Source organism: Chrysemys picta, chromosome 1 (assembly GCF_011386835.1).
Source record: "Chrysemys picta bellii isolate R12L10 chromosome 1, ASM1138683v2, whole genome shotgun sequence".
Classification (NCBI taxonomy): Eukaryota; Metazoa; Chordata; order Testudines; family Emydidae; genus Chrysemys; species Chrysemys picta.
Genome location: NC_088791.1, coordinates 157,432,048 through 157,446,382, shown reverse-complemented (window position 1 = coordinate 157,446,382; position 14,335 = coordinate 157,432,048). Strand labels below are relative to the sequence as shown.

Sequence of the window (14,335 nt, the reverse complement as noted above, 5' to 3'; positions counted from 1 at the left end):
TTGTAATAAAAAATAAATACAAAATGAGCACTGTGCACTTTGTATTCTGTGTACTGAAATCAATACATTTGAAAATGTGGAAAACATCCAAAAATATTTAAATAAATGGTATTCTATTATTGTTTAACAGCACGATTCATCGCTATTAATATTTTAAATCGTGCAATGAATTGCAATTAATTTTTTTAATCGCTTGACAGCCCTACTTTTTTCACCACTTTGCCTAATTATTCGTAGTGTGCTTATTATCAATGGGTGGATATTTTCATTGCAATGTGATTGGCATGCTTAAGAGTATGTCTACAGTGCATGCTTTTTTCGGCAGCTTGTAGATTAATATTCAGGTAGCCTCCCAAGCACAGGTATAAACAGCAGTGTTCAAGGTGAGTCCTGGCTTAGGCAAGTAGAGTAAAGACATGGCTGAAGGGTGTGGGGATATACTAGACTACATACTCTTACACAGCTCTCTACTCGCCCAAGCTGGGCCTCCCCGTTTGCACTGCTACTTCTAGCAGTGTATTGTCCCGCTGCTGAATCCCTTCCCCACTGCAGGTAAAGACTCTGGCAGTGGAGAAAGGCTCCGCATGCTCCCCGTTGCTGGAGCCCTTCCCTACTGCAATGAAAGGCTCTGGCAGAGCTGCTGAAGCTTTCCCCCATTGCCTCCCCTCTGCCAGAACCACACACCGCCGTATGGATGCAGCTTGCTTTTCACTGCAGCGTGTAGCTCCAGGGACACTACTTGCCACTGCCCGGGGTGTGGAGTGTAGACATTACCCAAGAAAGCTAAGTATCAATTAGCTTTACAGTAGTGTGGAAAGGTCTTTGTCTTCACATGTCTGCCATGTGTTCATCCCACAGGTGGAATCACTTATAAAATGGTTGTGTTGGGCTCTCTCTAACTAAAAGCAGATCATGAGATCACGTTCACTGCTACGTCTTATCTGTATTGGTGGTTATCTTAGTTTCTTTGTAAACTGTAGGAGACATTAAAATATAAATACGGAAAAATAATTGACATGATTGTTAAATCACCTCCTAATTGTCGACCCGTTTACATATGAGAAGAAAAAAAGTGACCGTAGAATAGTAAGCTCAGATTGGTAAATCCCTAATATCCTGTGCAGAATGACTAAGGGACAGAATCTCCATTTAGAAAATAAAGAAGAAACAAGAAGGGTTTGCCTGGGCTGAATGATGAAAATTAGAGAACAGATAGGATTTGAAGTCCGTAAGGTAAGGTACTTGTTAGGTGTGAACAACTTAATTCATAAGTAAGACAGTAGCTCAATTGGTTTTTGCACGTTAAACTGCTATGAAAATGGCTGCTGTTTTTGGTAGATATGTCCCTTACACTTACAAGACATAGATCAGAAAGAAGTAAATTAAGTCAAGGAGGAAGCCTGGGTTGACTTGGTATGAAATGACCCTTGCACGTAATTGTATTAATGCTTTTAAACTTTATGGAGCACAATTTACTACTGCTTAGAATGAATGAAGAACAAATTTATGTTTTGTCATGGGAGTGACCAATGAAATGAAGAGTTGTCCGTTAACATTATTGTAACTAAAAATCTTAAGACCAACATCTAATATTTAAAAATAAAAATGTTTGAACTTTTTTATAGCTCCGTGCTAATGCCCTGATCAAACGAGGTAGTATGTATATGCAGCAGCAACAGCCTATGCTGTCCACTCAAGATTTTAACATGGCGGCTGATATTGATCCTCAGAATGCAGATGTTTACCACCACAGAGGACAGGTAAGAGCTGTATTGCGCAGAGTTTTACCTAATTTTTTAAGTTTAAATATTTAATTAGCCTGAATTAAAGGAAAAATACAGAACAAAGATTAATAAATTGTTATACACACTTGATATAACTGTGAAATGGCAAAAACTGTGAATTCTGATAATAATAAGCTTACACCATAACATTAAATCCACTAGAAATAGAAGGGAATAAGTGCATATGTATATGGTAATAGTTAACTACACAGGCAAAACTCACTAAGACTAAATGGTTCTCTTCACGAGTTAGATCACATTTTTTGTTTGTCTAATACAGAATGTGGATCTGAATTGTTGAAATAATTTAGCATTGCTTACCTTGATCATGCTAAACAAGAAACCCAGCTCTTTATTATTTATGAGAGGAATGAAACGTCTGCGTAACTTAACTTAGGAAACATAAAATAAATGCCTGGCGAATGAAAAGGAAGAATTTGAACTTGGTTAATTTTGTGTTAGAAGATATTTTAAAACACAAGTTTAGAGAACTAAGATTATATTGTTAACCTCCAGATAATCCATTAGTAGCAAATGAAGTGAAGTCAAGTGGCTTTGGAAAACAAAGCAGAGAGCATGTGTAACATGAAAACCCACAAAATCTGTGCCAAAGGATTATGGCAGATAACCAGCATCAGAAATCAGAAAAAGGAGGTGCAGACCTATAGGCTGTATGCTTATATTTGAACAGTTGTGAATGAAACCAAAGTTCAGTTCTTTGTCAGCTATTTGGTACATTCAGTGCCAGGGACTTTCCTGAAGATCATGTAGGGTTTACGCTACAATTCTAAGACTGAACAAAAAACCTCTTCATATCACTAACTAGTACAACATAGAAACCCTGTTTAAGCATATAAAACACAGATTAAACGCAGAATTAGGATTTATTCTCTCTCTCTCTCTCTAGCTGAAAATCCTTCTTGACCAAGTTGAAGAGGCTGTGGAAGACTTTGATGAATGTATTCGATTACGACCAGATTCTGCCTTGGCACAAGCACAGAAATGTTTTGCATTGGTAAGTGCTGTCCTATAATTTTTGTGTCTGTGTTTTTGCTGTTTTCACTGAACTTGTCCAGGTTTATTTTGATGTTTTGGTTTCCTATTTTCATTTTAAATGAATTGAAAAATCATGCATCAATATATCTTGCAATCCTTTGACATCAAATTCAAGAACTAATACAGAAAACTTTTTAGTCAGCCTGGGAGTATTTGTTCATTTGGCCAATTCTTATCAATTTTTCTGTATTTGGGCAAGTACCTCATATCTTATTATATCAATATTTTTAAAAGTAGCCATTTATTAACATCCCGTAATAAAGCAATACCATTTTTTTCTCATTAATCACATCAAATACAGCTGTTCTTTACTAATGCAACTGGAAATAACAAGACAGTCTTCTAGAAAGGGAAAGTATCTATTTCAAGCAAGTGGATATTCCACCCATATTAGAGACTTTGCAGGGAAGAGCTGGCATAATGGGAGTAGGAAGGGATCCAAACCTTCTGGAGGGAGGGAGGGAGGGAGGCTGCTTGTGACTACCATGCCTCCCCATCTTACGCAAGGTCCATGCCACTGGATGGTTGGAAGTGTGGCCAACTCCTACAGACACTGACTTAGCAGAATGTAGGCATGCGTACCACTTTGTGTAATTTTTTGTAATGGTATTAGATTTCATTTAACTCTCTCTCAGGAGGCTGATTTCCTGTCCTGGCTACTTATTTTGTTTTCTTATGTTTTTACTCTGTTCTTTAATAGTATCGCCAAGCCTATACTGGAAATAATCCTTTACAAGTTCAAGCAGCTATGAAAGGCTTTGAGGATGTCATTAAAATATTTCCAAGGTGTGCTGAAGGTTATGCGCTCTATGCTCAGGTGTGTTTGATCTTAACTCTGTTATAAACTAATTCTATTTTACTCATATAAAAACAATGTGCCCTAAGCAAATAGAATTTGGCACAGTTGTGTTAAGTACACTTGTTTATGTGGTTTCCATTGTAAGAAAGTATGACTGGAATGAATAGTCAGTTGGCTTTAAGTTATCTAAATGCATTCACTGGTACTCTGACTTCAGATGGGTAATGCAGGTGGGGTCCAGAATAGAGTTCCTATTATGTTTGTGTGTTTTCAGCAGCAGAAGTTACTGAAGACAAGAATTCTTAAGGATGGTGTATAGCTCACAACCTGAGACTCATGCTCAGTGGTTTATTGTTCCTCACACGCAGTATAATTAGAACAGGTCATTGTGGACCTGCCATTACGCACATTGTGATCACCAATCTGTGCAGTTAAAGCTCTAAGGCATGTTTCTGAAAGGGCTGATGAACCAAAAGACCATAAATAGTGGTTTTTTGGAAATTAACAATGGTGATTAACTTGTGCATGTGCCTGCCCATACCTGTAATGAGACATCCAAGTTAGGAGGGAATGGCACCGACACAGTGTTAAGTAGTTCTAGATTTGCTCTGTGTGTTGGTTATTCATTTTTTTAAAAATATCTCTTCTCATGCAGGCATTAACAGATCAGCAGCAATTTGGTAAGGCTGATGAAATGTACGATAAATGTATTGACCTTGAGCCAGACAATGCTACTACATATGTTCATAAAGGGTATGTATTATTAAGTCACTATTGTCTCTGTTACAATTAAGGGACTATCTTCATTTCTGAATAAGTCACTGTTTTCAGGTCTCATCGCCTGATTACGTATATTTGCCTTAAAAGTTCAACCTAAGACTAATAGCTCTTCCCCTGAAAATACTTGAGTAATTTCAAATTTAGAAAAATAGTATTATAATTTGCTTTTTTTCAACTAAAATGTAAATCGAATTGAAATTTCAGTATGTTTTCCATTAACATGCATTCCGAAAGGCACATCAGTGTAAGAATGTTAGTTTACAAATCTTAAAACTTCTTTACGCAGTCAATAACCATTCTAAATTGGAGCTTTATGCTCCAAATTTTCATGTCGACAAAAACAATTTGTGGTTGATCCTCCTAATGGAAAGAGTTATATACACATGAAGAGGAGATAATTTCTCTTTGTTGTCCTTAAACTGCTGACAGTCTGTTATTTAAATGACTTTTGAAAGTGTCTTCATTTCATATATGAAGTGAAAATTATTGCCCACCCTGCATAAGGAACTTAACTATCTTTTTTATATGAGATATTCACTTTCCCCAAGATAGGCAGGACTATGTATGGAATATATAGAAATAAGTCTGGTCTGTAATTGTGTCTTTTTGCAGTTTACTTCAACTTCAGTGGAAGCAGGATCTAGACAAAGGCTTGGAGCTCATAAGCAAGGCCATCGAAATTGATAACAAATGTGATTTTGCATATGAAACTATGGGAACGATTGAAGTGCAAAGGTAACTTTTTAAAATATAACACTTTCATTTGCAGAGACTAAAGCTGTCAAGTTACCTTTGGAATTATAGTAATCCAGTAGATTTCTCCACCACTCTTGAAAACTTCTTTGTATTGGAGGGTAGCTCTGAACAATGGGAAGCTGTGGGGCAGGACCCAGGAGTCCTGACTTGCCCAGTGTAACGTTTGGGGAAAATCCTCCCTTCTCCCTGACATTTCACCAGCTAGTGGCCCCATAAACTCCCCCAGTTCACCAGGAGTTTGTGCTAATGAGATAAGAATAGTGTCTGGAGTAAGCTCTTTTCTGTAATTGGCATAGTGCAGGTTTCACACACTGGATTCAAGGAATTGCTTTCCAGTCATGATTCAGCCTTTAACACTTGCATGCCGAGTGTGGGAGGAGCAAGTTAAATACAAGGGCCATCTTTTATACAATTTTTGGTGGGCAGCTAGATCAGCTGAAGTTCAGGTGATAGGATTGTGTCAATTAGGGTGTAGTAATGTGGTGATGAAAGTGGTTTCTTAAAAATAACCTCTCCACACCGCTTGGTATGACCTTCAAAAAATCCACACCTAAGCCTATGAAAAGTAAAAAAGACTGCTCTGATTAGTGAACTAAATACCCATCTACATGTCCCTTCTTGCTCTTTAAACTCATTTCACATCCATGACTAATAGGCATTCCCTGTGTTTCTGTTAAACCACAGTTCTGCAAGTAATATCTCTTGATGGGAGAGGACTCCTTAATCCATGCCCTTTTCCCCAAGGAGTTTGAGCAGACTAGGCTCCAGACACCCTGGCCCGACTAACTCTTCTTAGAGGTTGAGGGTTCTTTCACCTCTCTGGGACTATTTGCATGAAATTTCCAAAATACTCCCAACTAAAAACTGAGCAATCAGATTGAAACCACTTGCAGAATATCTAGTCATAAACTTGGCAGCTAAGCCAGATACTCCTGGGGACCCCTTTGGTTGAGTTTCAGTAAAGAATCCGTGTCTCCCCTCTGACCAAGCCTATCCGTCTCATCCTCTGCCCTGGTTTTTTCTGTCTTCCCTTTTAAGCCTTGTCTAAGAATCAGTGTGTCTTAGTGGTAAGGGCACTTTGAGAGTCAGGAGATCTATGTTCTAGTCCCAGCTGATCTATTGGCCTGCTGGGTGACATTGGCAAGTCACACTGGCTAGCTGTGCCTCAGTTTCCCCATCTGTAAAATGGGGATAATGATACTGACTTCCTTTGTAGTACTTTGAGATCTACTGATAGAAAGTGCTCTATGACAACTAGTATTACACCTGTGAAAATTCATTATGCTGGGAAAAGGTGAAACAGTTTTGCTCATAGTATGGACAAGGATAGTTAGCTGGCAACTGGCTAGGACCTCTTACTGTATTTTACCTGTTATCCCTTCCTCCAGCTATTTGAGTTTGTATCCCCTTTGCAATTCTTCCAAGTTCACAAACTGACTTGGTAAAGGCAAAAGAATAGCATGTTGGAGTAAGTATTTTGGGTAGTGTGGATTCTGACGAACTCCACGATGTACCTGCATCAAAAAAGCAGACAGTTGTATTTTTTTGCAGGGAATAATTTGTGAGCAGTTTTGTTCAGAATAATTAATCTGCATTACTTGAGCTGCCATCTTGACTAGAAGGCCACTACTAGGCTACTTCATTACAAGATCAATACAGTTGCTTTTATGGGCGACAGAGCCCATTTCTTCAAGAACACGGATTGAAAACTTCTCCCTGGCATCCCCATGTTGCCTGTGTCATCTCTAAACTTCCCCCTTTTTGGCATGTCATAGAGTCCACTGAAAGCTGTTCCTCCAGATGATGTAGCTGAGTAATAACAAAGCTAGTTAAATCTGTGCTGTCTTGCATCAATCATGGAAGGTTTTTGTCTGAAAACTTCAAAACATGACCTGTAAGACAAGTGCTTCCCTCCCCTGTGTTGCCTTTGGTTACCAAACTTGCTGCTGCGTTTCACTGGTGCAATACCTATGGGTTGGTAAACTCTCTGGGAATAAAGGTTCTATAGAAATGTAAAATGTTACTTAGTGTCTTAATTTGATGATGATCTGGTTTATTTCAGAGGCAATCTGGATAAAGCCATTGAAATGTTCAACAAAGCTATTAACCTGGCCAAATCTGAAATGGAGATGGCCCACCTCTACTCACTCTGTGATGCTGCCTATGCCCAGACAGAAGTTGCAAAGAAATATGGACTGAAACCGCCAACATTGTAAAGAAGCAATGGGGGGAGGGAGAGAATGACCTTTTAAAAGTAAAGTTGCCCACTTCAACCTAGCCTTGAAGACACTGTTGCAAACGATGTTGAATGGTGGAACTTAGTTTTTTCCCGTTCGTGGTGTTGTCATTTGTTACATCTGTTAAATGTTTAGGTGTTGTGGGAGTGGCTGTTGAAGGAAGTATGCTGTGCTGCGACTTGTTCCCTATGCAGTGGAAACCTTATCAGCTGTTAAGGGAAATAAAACGAAGTTGCAAGGGAACAAAGGATATTTTGGCCATGCAAATAAAAACTTTAATTTTTGGGTGATGATGATGATGATGTGGTCGATTTTTGCTTTATCAAAATAGAATTTTACAGCATGTTTTCCTGTTGATTTTATAGTTGTTAATGGTGCTGTAAAATAGGTTTCTTTTATATGCAATTAATTTCTATGGGTTGACTTTAGTTTTGCAAAAACAAAACTTAATTTACAAAACTATTTAATTGTAGGGATTTTTTAAAAGCCAATAGATGTGAAGACAAGCCCTGTAAATACATCCAAGCATGCACAATCTTCCCTTACAACCTCTTCCACCCTCTGCATAACTACTTAGAAATAGTCCTGTGGCAGCTATGAAGAGGTTACTTTGATAGTCCTTTCCCTCTCCCCAAAATGCACTTGTGTACTATATTTGAGAGCTATTTAAAAAAGCTTTCCACATAAAGCGTAGGTTATGCTGAAAAGGAAAACGCCCTTTCCTTCTACAGTTGTCCTCACTCTAATGCCAGTGGAAATTGTTAAAAAGTTTCCCAGTGCTTCTGAGAATTTTTCAAGAAACTGAATGTTCTGCTGAGACTGGAACTGCCAAGGTACGGTCGCCTCTGAGTTCAAACTTGGGACAGTTCAGACTTTTGGCCTAGATGTAACAAGAAATGCATACATCCTTGTTCTAGCCAAGTGTTTGTAAATACCCATGAGAGGATTGGATGAGCAAATGAACAAAGCTGTCTGAACTGCCCAATAATGGATTTGGAATCTTAATTTTCTTGTTGCTTAGAGCTCATATTTGCTAAAACGACAAATATTCTGTACAAATAACACAGTTGTTCAGTGAACAGCACATTCTTTGATTGACTTTTTCTTAAAACACTAGTATAAACGAAGTCTTCCTATGGCTAGAAATTGTAAAGGGGACTGTAGATGCTGCTCATTACTCTTTGGAACCAAAGTCAGTCCATGATTGCCTCCCACTAGCTTCATGGGATGTAGGAAGCTCTTAATATCTTGCAGATGTTTATCTTGCAGCTCATCAAATTTCATAACTTTAGTTTTGGGTCTTATCTCCACCCCCAACATATATGCAAATCTATGGTGACTTTCTAATCTATGTCACTTAAAGGAATGAGCTAAGCAAGTACAAAACTAACTGCTAGCTCTGGCATCTAATGGGGCCCAGCTGTATTTTTTTACCTCAGCCTCCCTGTCTTTCCCCTTCCCTCCCAGCAATTGCTCTGAATAATGGGATGGAGGAGGACCTGGAGATATACTGGCTTAATCCTTCCATTTACACGATTCAGGAAGTCATTTGCTTCTGAACCAGTGGTATTGGTGTGGAATGAAAGCTGGTTGAAGACACACGCAGGATCAAAGGACACGGCATTAAAGAAGAGCACTGGGCTGCTTATGAAATTTTCAATCTGTGTTTCTATTAATCGAAAACAAAAACATGCCAGATCCTCAGAAACTACTCATAAACGTGACCGTATCCTTTCCTCCAGCAGGGTTTTTATTTGCATGGCCTTATCTACAACGGACAGTTATTTTTCCTGCTCCTTCTCTTCCTCCAAAAGATTAAGGGGAAAAAAAGCATGTGCTGCCTAATACTAGCATTCCACATCACGGGCTGTTGCTGCTCTTCAGATAGTTGAAACCGCACTGAAAGATGCATTTGTCTGTAATTTTTTTTTGTAAATGACTTATCACCTGTAAAGTCACCAAATAAATATTACATTCAAATATCTCTCTTTTACATAATAAGGCCAGGTTTTGGTGGAAAATTACTTACCTGCTAAGTGGAAGTTGTGCAAATCTAGAATTGTGTTTTGTGTAAGCAAGGTTTCTGTGAATCGAGGAGGAACTGATTCTAACTAATGAATATTCAAAACTCCCTTTTGTCTTCTCCCCATTTCTCCTCCAAAAAAGAGTGGGATGAATAAACAACCCAACCTGCGACTCCTGTCATTTGCTCAGGCACAATGGTAAGAACTTAACATGAGGAAAGGCCATCCAATCTGTAGTGAGGAAACTGAGCAGTCTGCATTCCACTTACATGTATGCCATCACATCCCTTCGCTGTGCAGTTTCTGCCAGAATCCCAGTAATAGCATGCTGTAGGGATGACCATTAAGAATTGCCTTAAAGCCAGGAATGTAAACCAGCTTTTAAAAATTCCTATGTTTTCCAAAGTTTATTTAAAACATAATCTAGGGAAAGTGAGCCACTGATTCTGCAGACCTCAGTGCAGACTTGGTGCACCAGGTACTGTGAGAAGCAGCTTCCCCACATGTTTCTGCCATGTAGCTTAATCCTGATTTTGTAAAATCCCTGCTATTCTGGTTCTTGCACAAAGAGTCTTAGAGAAGCATGCCAAATAGTTCACAAGGTGCATAAATGGAAGAGATCATGCTTCATTTGTGACTTAAATCATCAGGATTTGAACCCAGATTCCAAAGATGAAAAACTAAGGCAGGCTTCCAAAACTAAATTGTAATTATTCAACAAGTGGTCTATATAGTCTATTGGACTGGTGAGTGAGAGCAGCTGAATCATTAGGGATAGCTCGGCCCAGACCTCCCAACAGCGCTCATACCAGCTTTCCTGCCTTCTGTCTAAATGCAAGATATTGCCCTCTTTTCTGTCATTCCTAAAACTACTTTTTCCTGGCAGCTGAACTTTGGGGAATATGCTGATGCTGGTGGTTTTCTATATTTATAGAATTCTGATATATATAATACCGCGCCTTAATAAAGTATGTCTTTCATCAGCACAGAAAATATTAGTGACTGCTTTAACTATTAAATAGTGTAAGAATGGTGTGGGAAGGGGTTTTTTTTTGATTGTGTGAAAAAACAAAAATACCCCAAATCCTCCCACATTGACTTCAAAAGGATATCAATGAGCCACATCAAGAGCTGATGTAAGAAGGTTGTCACCTGCTCATAACAGTGCTATATGTGAGCCTGACCATTTTGTGACCTCTGTCAAACTGAGAAATGTTATTCCAGTTTGGATCTCTAGGAAAATTGTCCCTACCTAGATGTGAATTTTCTCTTCATCCTACCACCAGATGTAGATTGCACTTTACATTTGCAAAACTAAGAATCAGGCAATATAGAACCCTGCTTTTTTTTTTTTTTTAAATCCTCCAAACGTGAAAAATAAACTTTAATTTACATTCTGCTGCACAGGAAGCAAAAAAAAAACCCCCAAAACCTTATCCTCCTATCAGACACTAGTTTAAAAATTAAACAAATGGCTGATGTGTTTTATAAGTCATATATGCTGACCTGGGTGGTTGTTATGCTGAGGATGGCAGACAGCAATCTAAGACAGGAGAGGCTTGGGGGATGGCTCCTTGCAGAAATTTATATTAAACTAGACTCAAAATGGTACATTGTTTGCTAAATCTTTTATATTTTTCAACTAATAAATCTTCATTTCATCTTATAGTCTGGTTTGGGGAATTCTTATGCAGCGTGTATACTTAATGAAAACAAGGTGCCGAAACTACTTTATTTTTGTATTTGAGAAGCGAGCTGCTGTGATTGCTATTAGAAGGGTCTTGTAAAGTGCAGCTACTGTTATGGTGCTTTTTTTGAGAGAGAGGCTACTGTAAACCCTGGAAATTGGAAAACAATGTCTCTTAGGCTCAGAGTTGGTAGCAGAAAAGACATTGTTCTATTGCAAAGGTATTTTAGCCACTTAAATTGCCAGTTTGTCATGATGAAGCATGTTACCAAAATTTGTCACTCATTTCAATGAGGGGAACCATGAAGAAATGAAGGATCCTCTACAGCTGGTAGGCCTCATCTCTACCCAGATGGCTAGTACAGCAAACACCTGTTCAGTAGTCTTCAGTGGGAGCTGCAGGTGCTCAGTGTGTCTCACATGTAGGCCCACATTGCTGAAGAGTAGTAATTTATTTTCCCCTTTAGAAAACAAATTCCAGCAATAGGCCTGTTTGCAAAAGCTCCTCACCATTCTAACCACCTCTTCTGCTTGCAAATTATTCAGTTTGTGGAGGAAAAATGGTCTAAGGCCTAAACTTTGGTCAAGTGAACTGTATGTAGGGTCAGGTGAACTGTATGTGTGGCCTGGAGGAAGGAGAAAAGGGGGGGGGGCGAGTAAAAGGCGAAGGGTAGACAGCAATCATAAAAGCAGAACTAACTGTAGAAATTATAAAAGTAGAATTAACCTTTGTAACAGACTATGATTAATAGGTGACAGAGCAAGAAACCGCAAAGGGCAAAACTAAGAAAAACAGGAAAACTTGTTTTGCTTTATTCCTTATATGAATGTAAAACTTTAAGGAAGTATATGTAATTTTTGTGGTTTTATCCTATATAATCTCTCGCATTTTATCTGTCGGGGGGGTTCGGCTGCCTTGGCTGACTCCCCCATGCATGCATGTTTGATTGATCAATAAAGGAGCCTCAGGCTGTCTGATCCAAAATCAACAGTGTGGAAAATTTTCCACAACAATTTGGGGGCTCGTCCGGGATCCACAGAAAACTTCCCCAGACCCAGAGGACTGCGGGCAATCTCCCACCAAACCCAGGGCCCATCTGAAAGGTAAGAGACCTTTTGAAATCTCTGGAGTGGGTTTTGGTGGAGGATCTGTCCATAGGCTCAGGGTTGGGTGAGTTGCACGCTGGATCTGAACCTTTTGCTGACAGACATGCCTGACACCCTTTTGTTTTGTCTTGTTCTGGTTGTTTTTTGTCTGTCATAGGTTCGGGGTTGGAACTCCCCAAGGTAGGGGCCACTATAGACCCCGGGGAAGTGAGTAAGGTCGATTACTCTGGTGCCCCCGGAGTGGCCCTAAGGTTGGCCAGCGAAAGTTCCCACCAGCGGTAGGTTGGTGGTGAATGCTGTAAAACTAGCTGCCAGTAATTGGGGCTAAAAGCCAGTTTAGGGGGTGTACCTTTTGTTTGTGAATGAGTGAGGGTCGCAGGTTCCCCTACCCTTGTTTCCCTCCTGGAGCCCTAGGCTCCCTTCCCCGCTCAGAGAGCGAGGAAGCCCTGGGAAACCGTCCATGAACTCCTAGGCAGTAGGGTGACTGTCTCCGCTCTCTTGAAGACGGACCGGTGCCCTTTGCTGGGGGAGGGGTGTGTGGGGACCGTGCCTTCCCTGACTTCTTTTGGTCTGTATGCCCTGCGACCAAGTTTCCCTTCCCCGATTCCCCTCTTGGAGCCTTAGGCTCCCTCCCCCTCTTGGAGAGAGGGGAAGCCCCTGGAAACCGCCCGCCGTACCGGAGGCAGTAGGGCAAGCGACACTGTTCTCCTGAAGATGGGCTGGTGCTCTTTGCCGGAAGGGGTGTGTGCGGGGACCGCGCCTTTCCAGACCCTTTCTTGTATGGATGTCTGAATATTGGGGTTTGGGTCATGCCTCGCCGGTATAAAGAGGGGGCACACAGTGAATGTTAAATGTTATATGTTTTGGTTCCCCGGGAAGAGCCACAGGTAAGTGGCTAGGTGTGAGTTGGCATCCCCACCAGAGTAGGCCTCGGCTGTAGGCCTCGCCTCGGCGGTTGTGTGCAAGTGTGAATGATTGGTGTGATTGACCTGAGCGGTTGTATGCTGGAAAGCTGAGCATTGTGGGAGGTAGAGATTGTGGGTTCGGGGCACGTGGTCGGAAACTTAGGGGTTGTGAGATTGGATCAAACAGTCGGTAACCTAGGGATAGCTGACCCAAGCCCTACAATCAGGAAAACTCCAGGGAAATGGGGGCCGGGGAATCCAAAAGAACTGCCGTCCTGCCAAAAGGCACCAGCGTTTTATATGTATAAAAATTATAGTCCTTCAACTTGCAAGTTTCTGGGGGGAAGAAAAGAAAAACTGAACTCAGCCCTTATGAAATTTCTACCAGGGCGCCCAATGCAATTACCGACACTGCCCTACTGGCCCTGGCTCAGATGAACATTCATTTAATGGATGACACAATGCTTAATTATTGCCAGGCACTAATGAAATGTGTTAGGTCTTTTTATATATAGCAGCCCTGCCACTCGCTGAAACCAGGAGACTGGATTTACATAGAGGTCCATCAGTGAGGAACCACCCTGGCACCACGCTGGAAAGGCCCATACCAAGTCCTGTCAACTATCAACACTGTGAAGTGCCAAGAACTGACTGCCTGGACACACGCTTCGCACTGCAAAAAGACCCCTCTACCACCCACTGTGCCTTTGAATCTTGCTAAAAGAAAACAACCTCTCCACCTGAGGACATAATAAAGCCTCTAACCAAGCAAGGTGATTGTGTTAGTAACCTCTCCCTTGCTGCCTCACTGCAGGACAGCCAAGTGAACTAAGACCACGGAATCTCAAAAAATAGCTTGCGAAAGCTAGCCAAAACTATCTGAAAATGAAACTTTTAATCTTCCTTAGCCTCTCCTTCTTAAAGAACTTAGGGTGGGAATGGGATGTAATATTTTTTTTAAATCTTAGCCAATCAGTAGTCTCTGATTTAGCCTGTACCATATTGTAATGTATCCCTATTTATTGATATTAATGCCTTTCTGCCCTTTGTAAAGGTGTTTAACCAACGGATGTGGTATAATACTTCACAAAAAAGAGATGTTAGGACATCGGTGGATTGTAATTAATGCCACATTAGGGACCATTAAGTTCACGCTGTCCTTATCCAGTTTTCAATTATCTTTATATATCTAAATTGCTC

The 14,335-nt window shown here is 40.4% G+C and overlaps 1 protein-coding gene across 1 annotated transcript in view; it reads left to right on the top strand.

The window, feature by feature from the left end:
- Positions 1–9,396, top strand: part of TOMM70 (translocase of outer mitochondrial membrane 70) — a 30,662-nt gene extending 21,266 nt beyond the window's left edge. Inside the window, exons 7-12 of the mRNA XM_005283541.4 lie at positions 1,626–1,760; positions 2,692–2,799; positions 3,541–3,657; positions 4,295–4,392; positions 5,032–5,154; positions 7,238–9,396. Of these exons, the coding sequence (XP_005283598.2) occupies positions 1,626–1,760; positions 2,692–2,799; positions 3,541–3,657; positions 4,295–4,392; positions 5,032–5,154; positions 7,238–7,391 (735 nt within the window). The 3' untranslated portion in view covers positions 7,392–9,396. The remainder of the gene's footprint in view (positions 1–1,625; positions 1,761–2,691; positions 2,800–3,540; positions 3,658–4,294; positions 4,393–5,031; positions 5,155–7,237) is intronic.
- Positions 9,397–14,335: the final 4,939 nt, after the last annotated feature.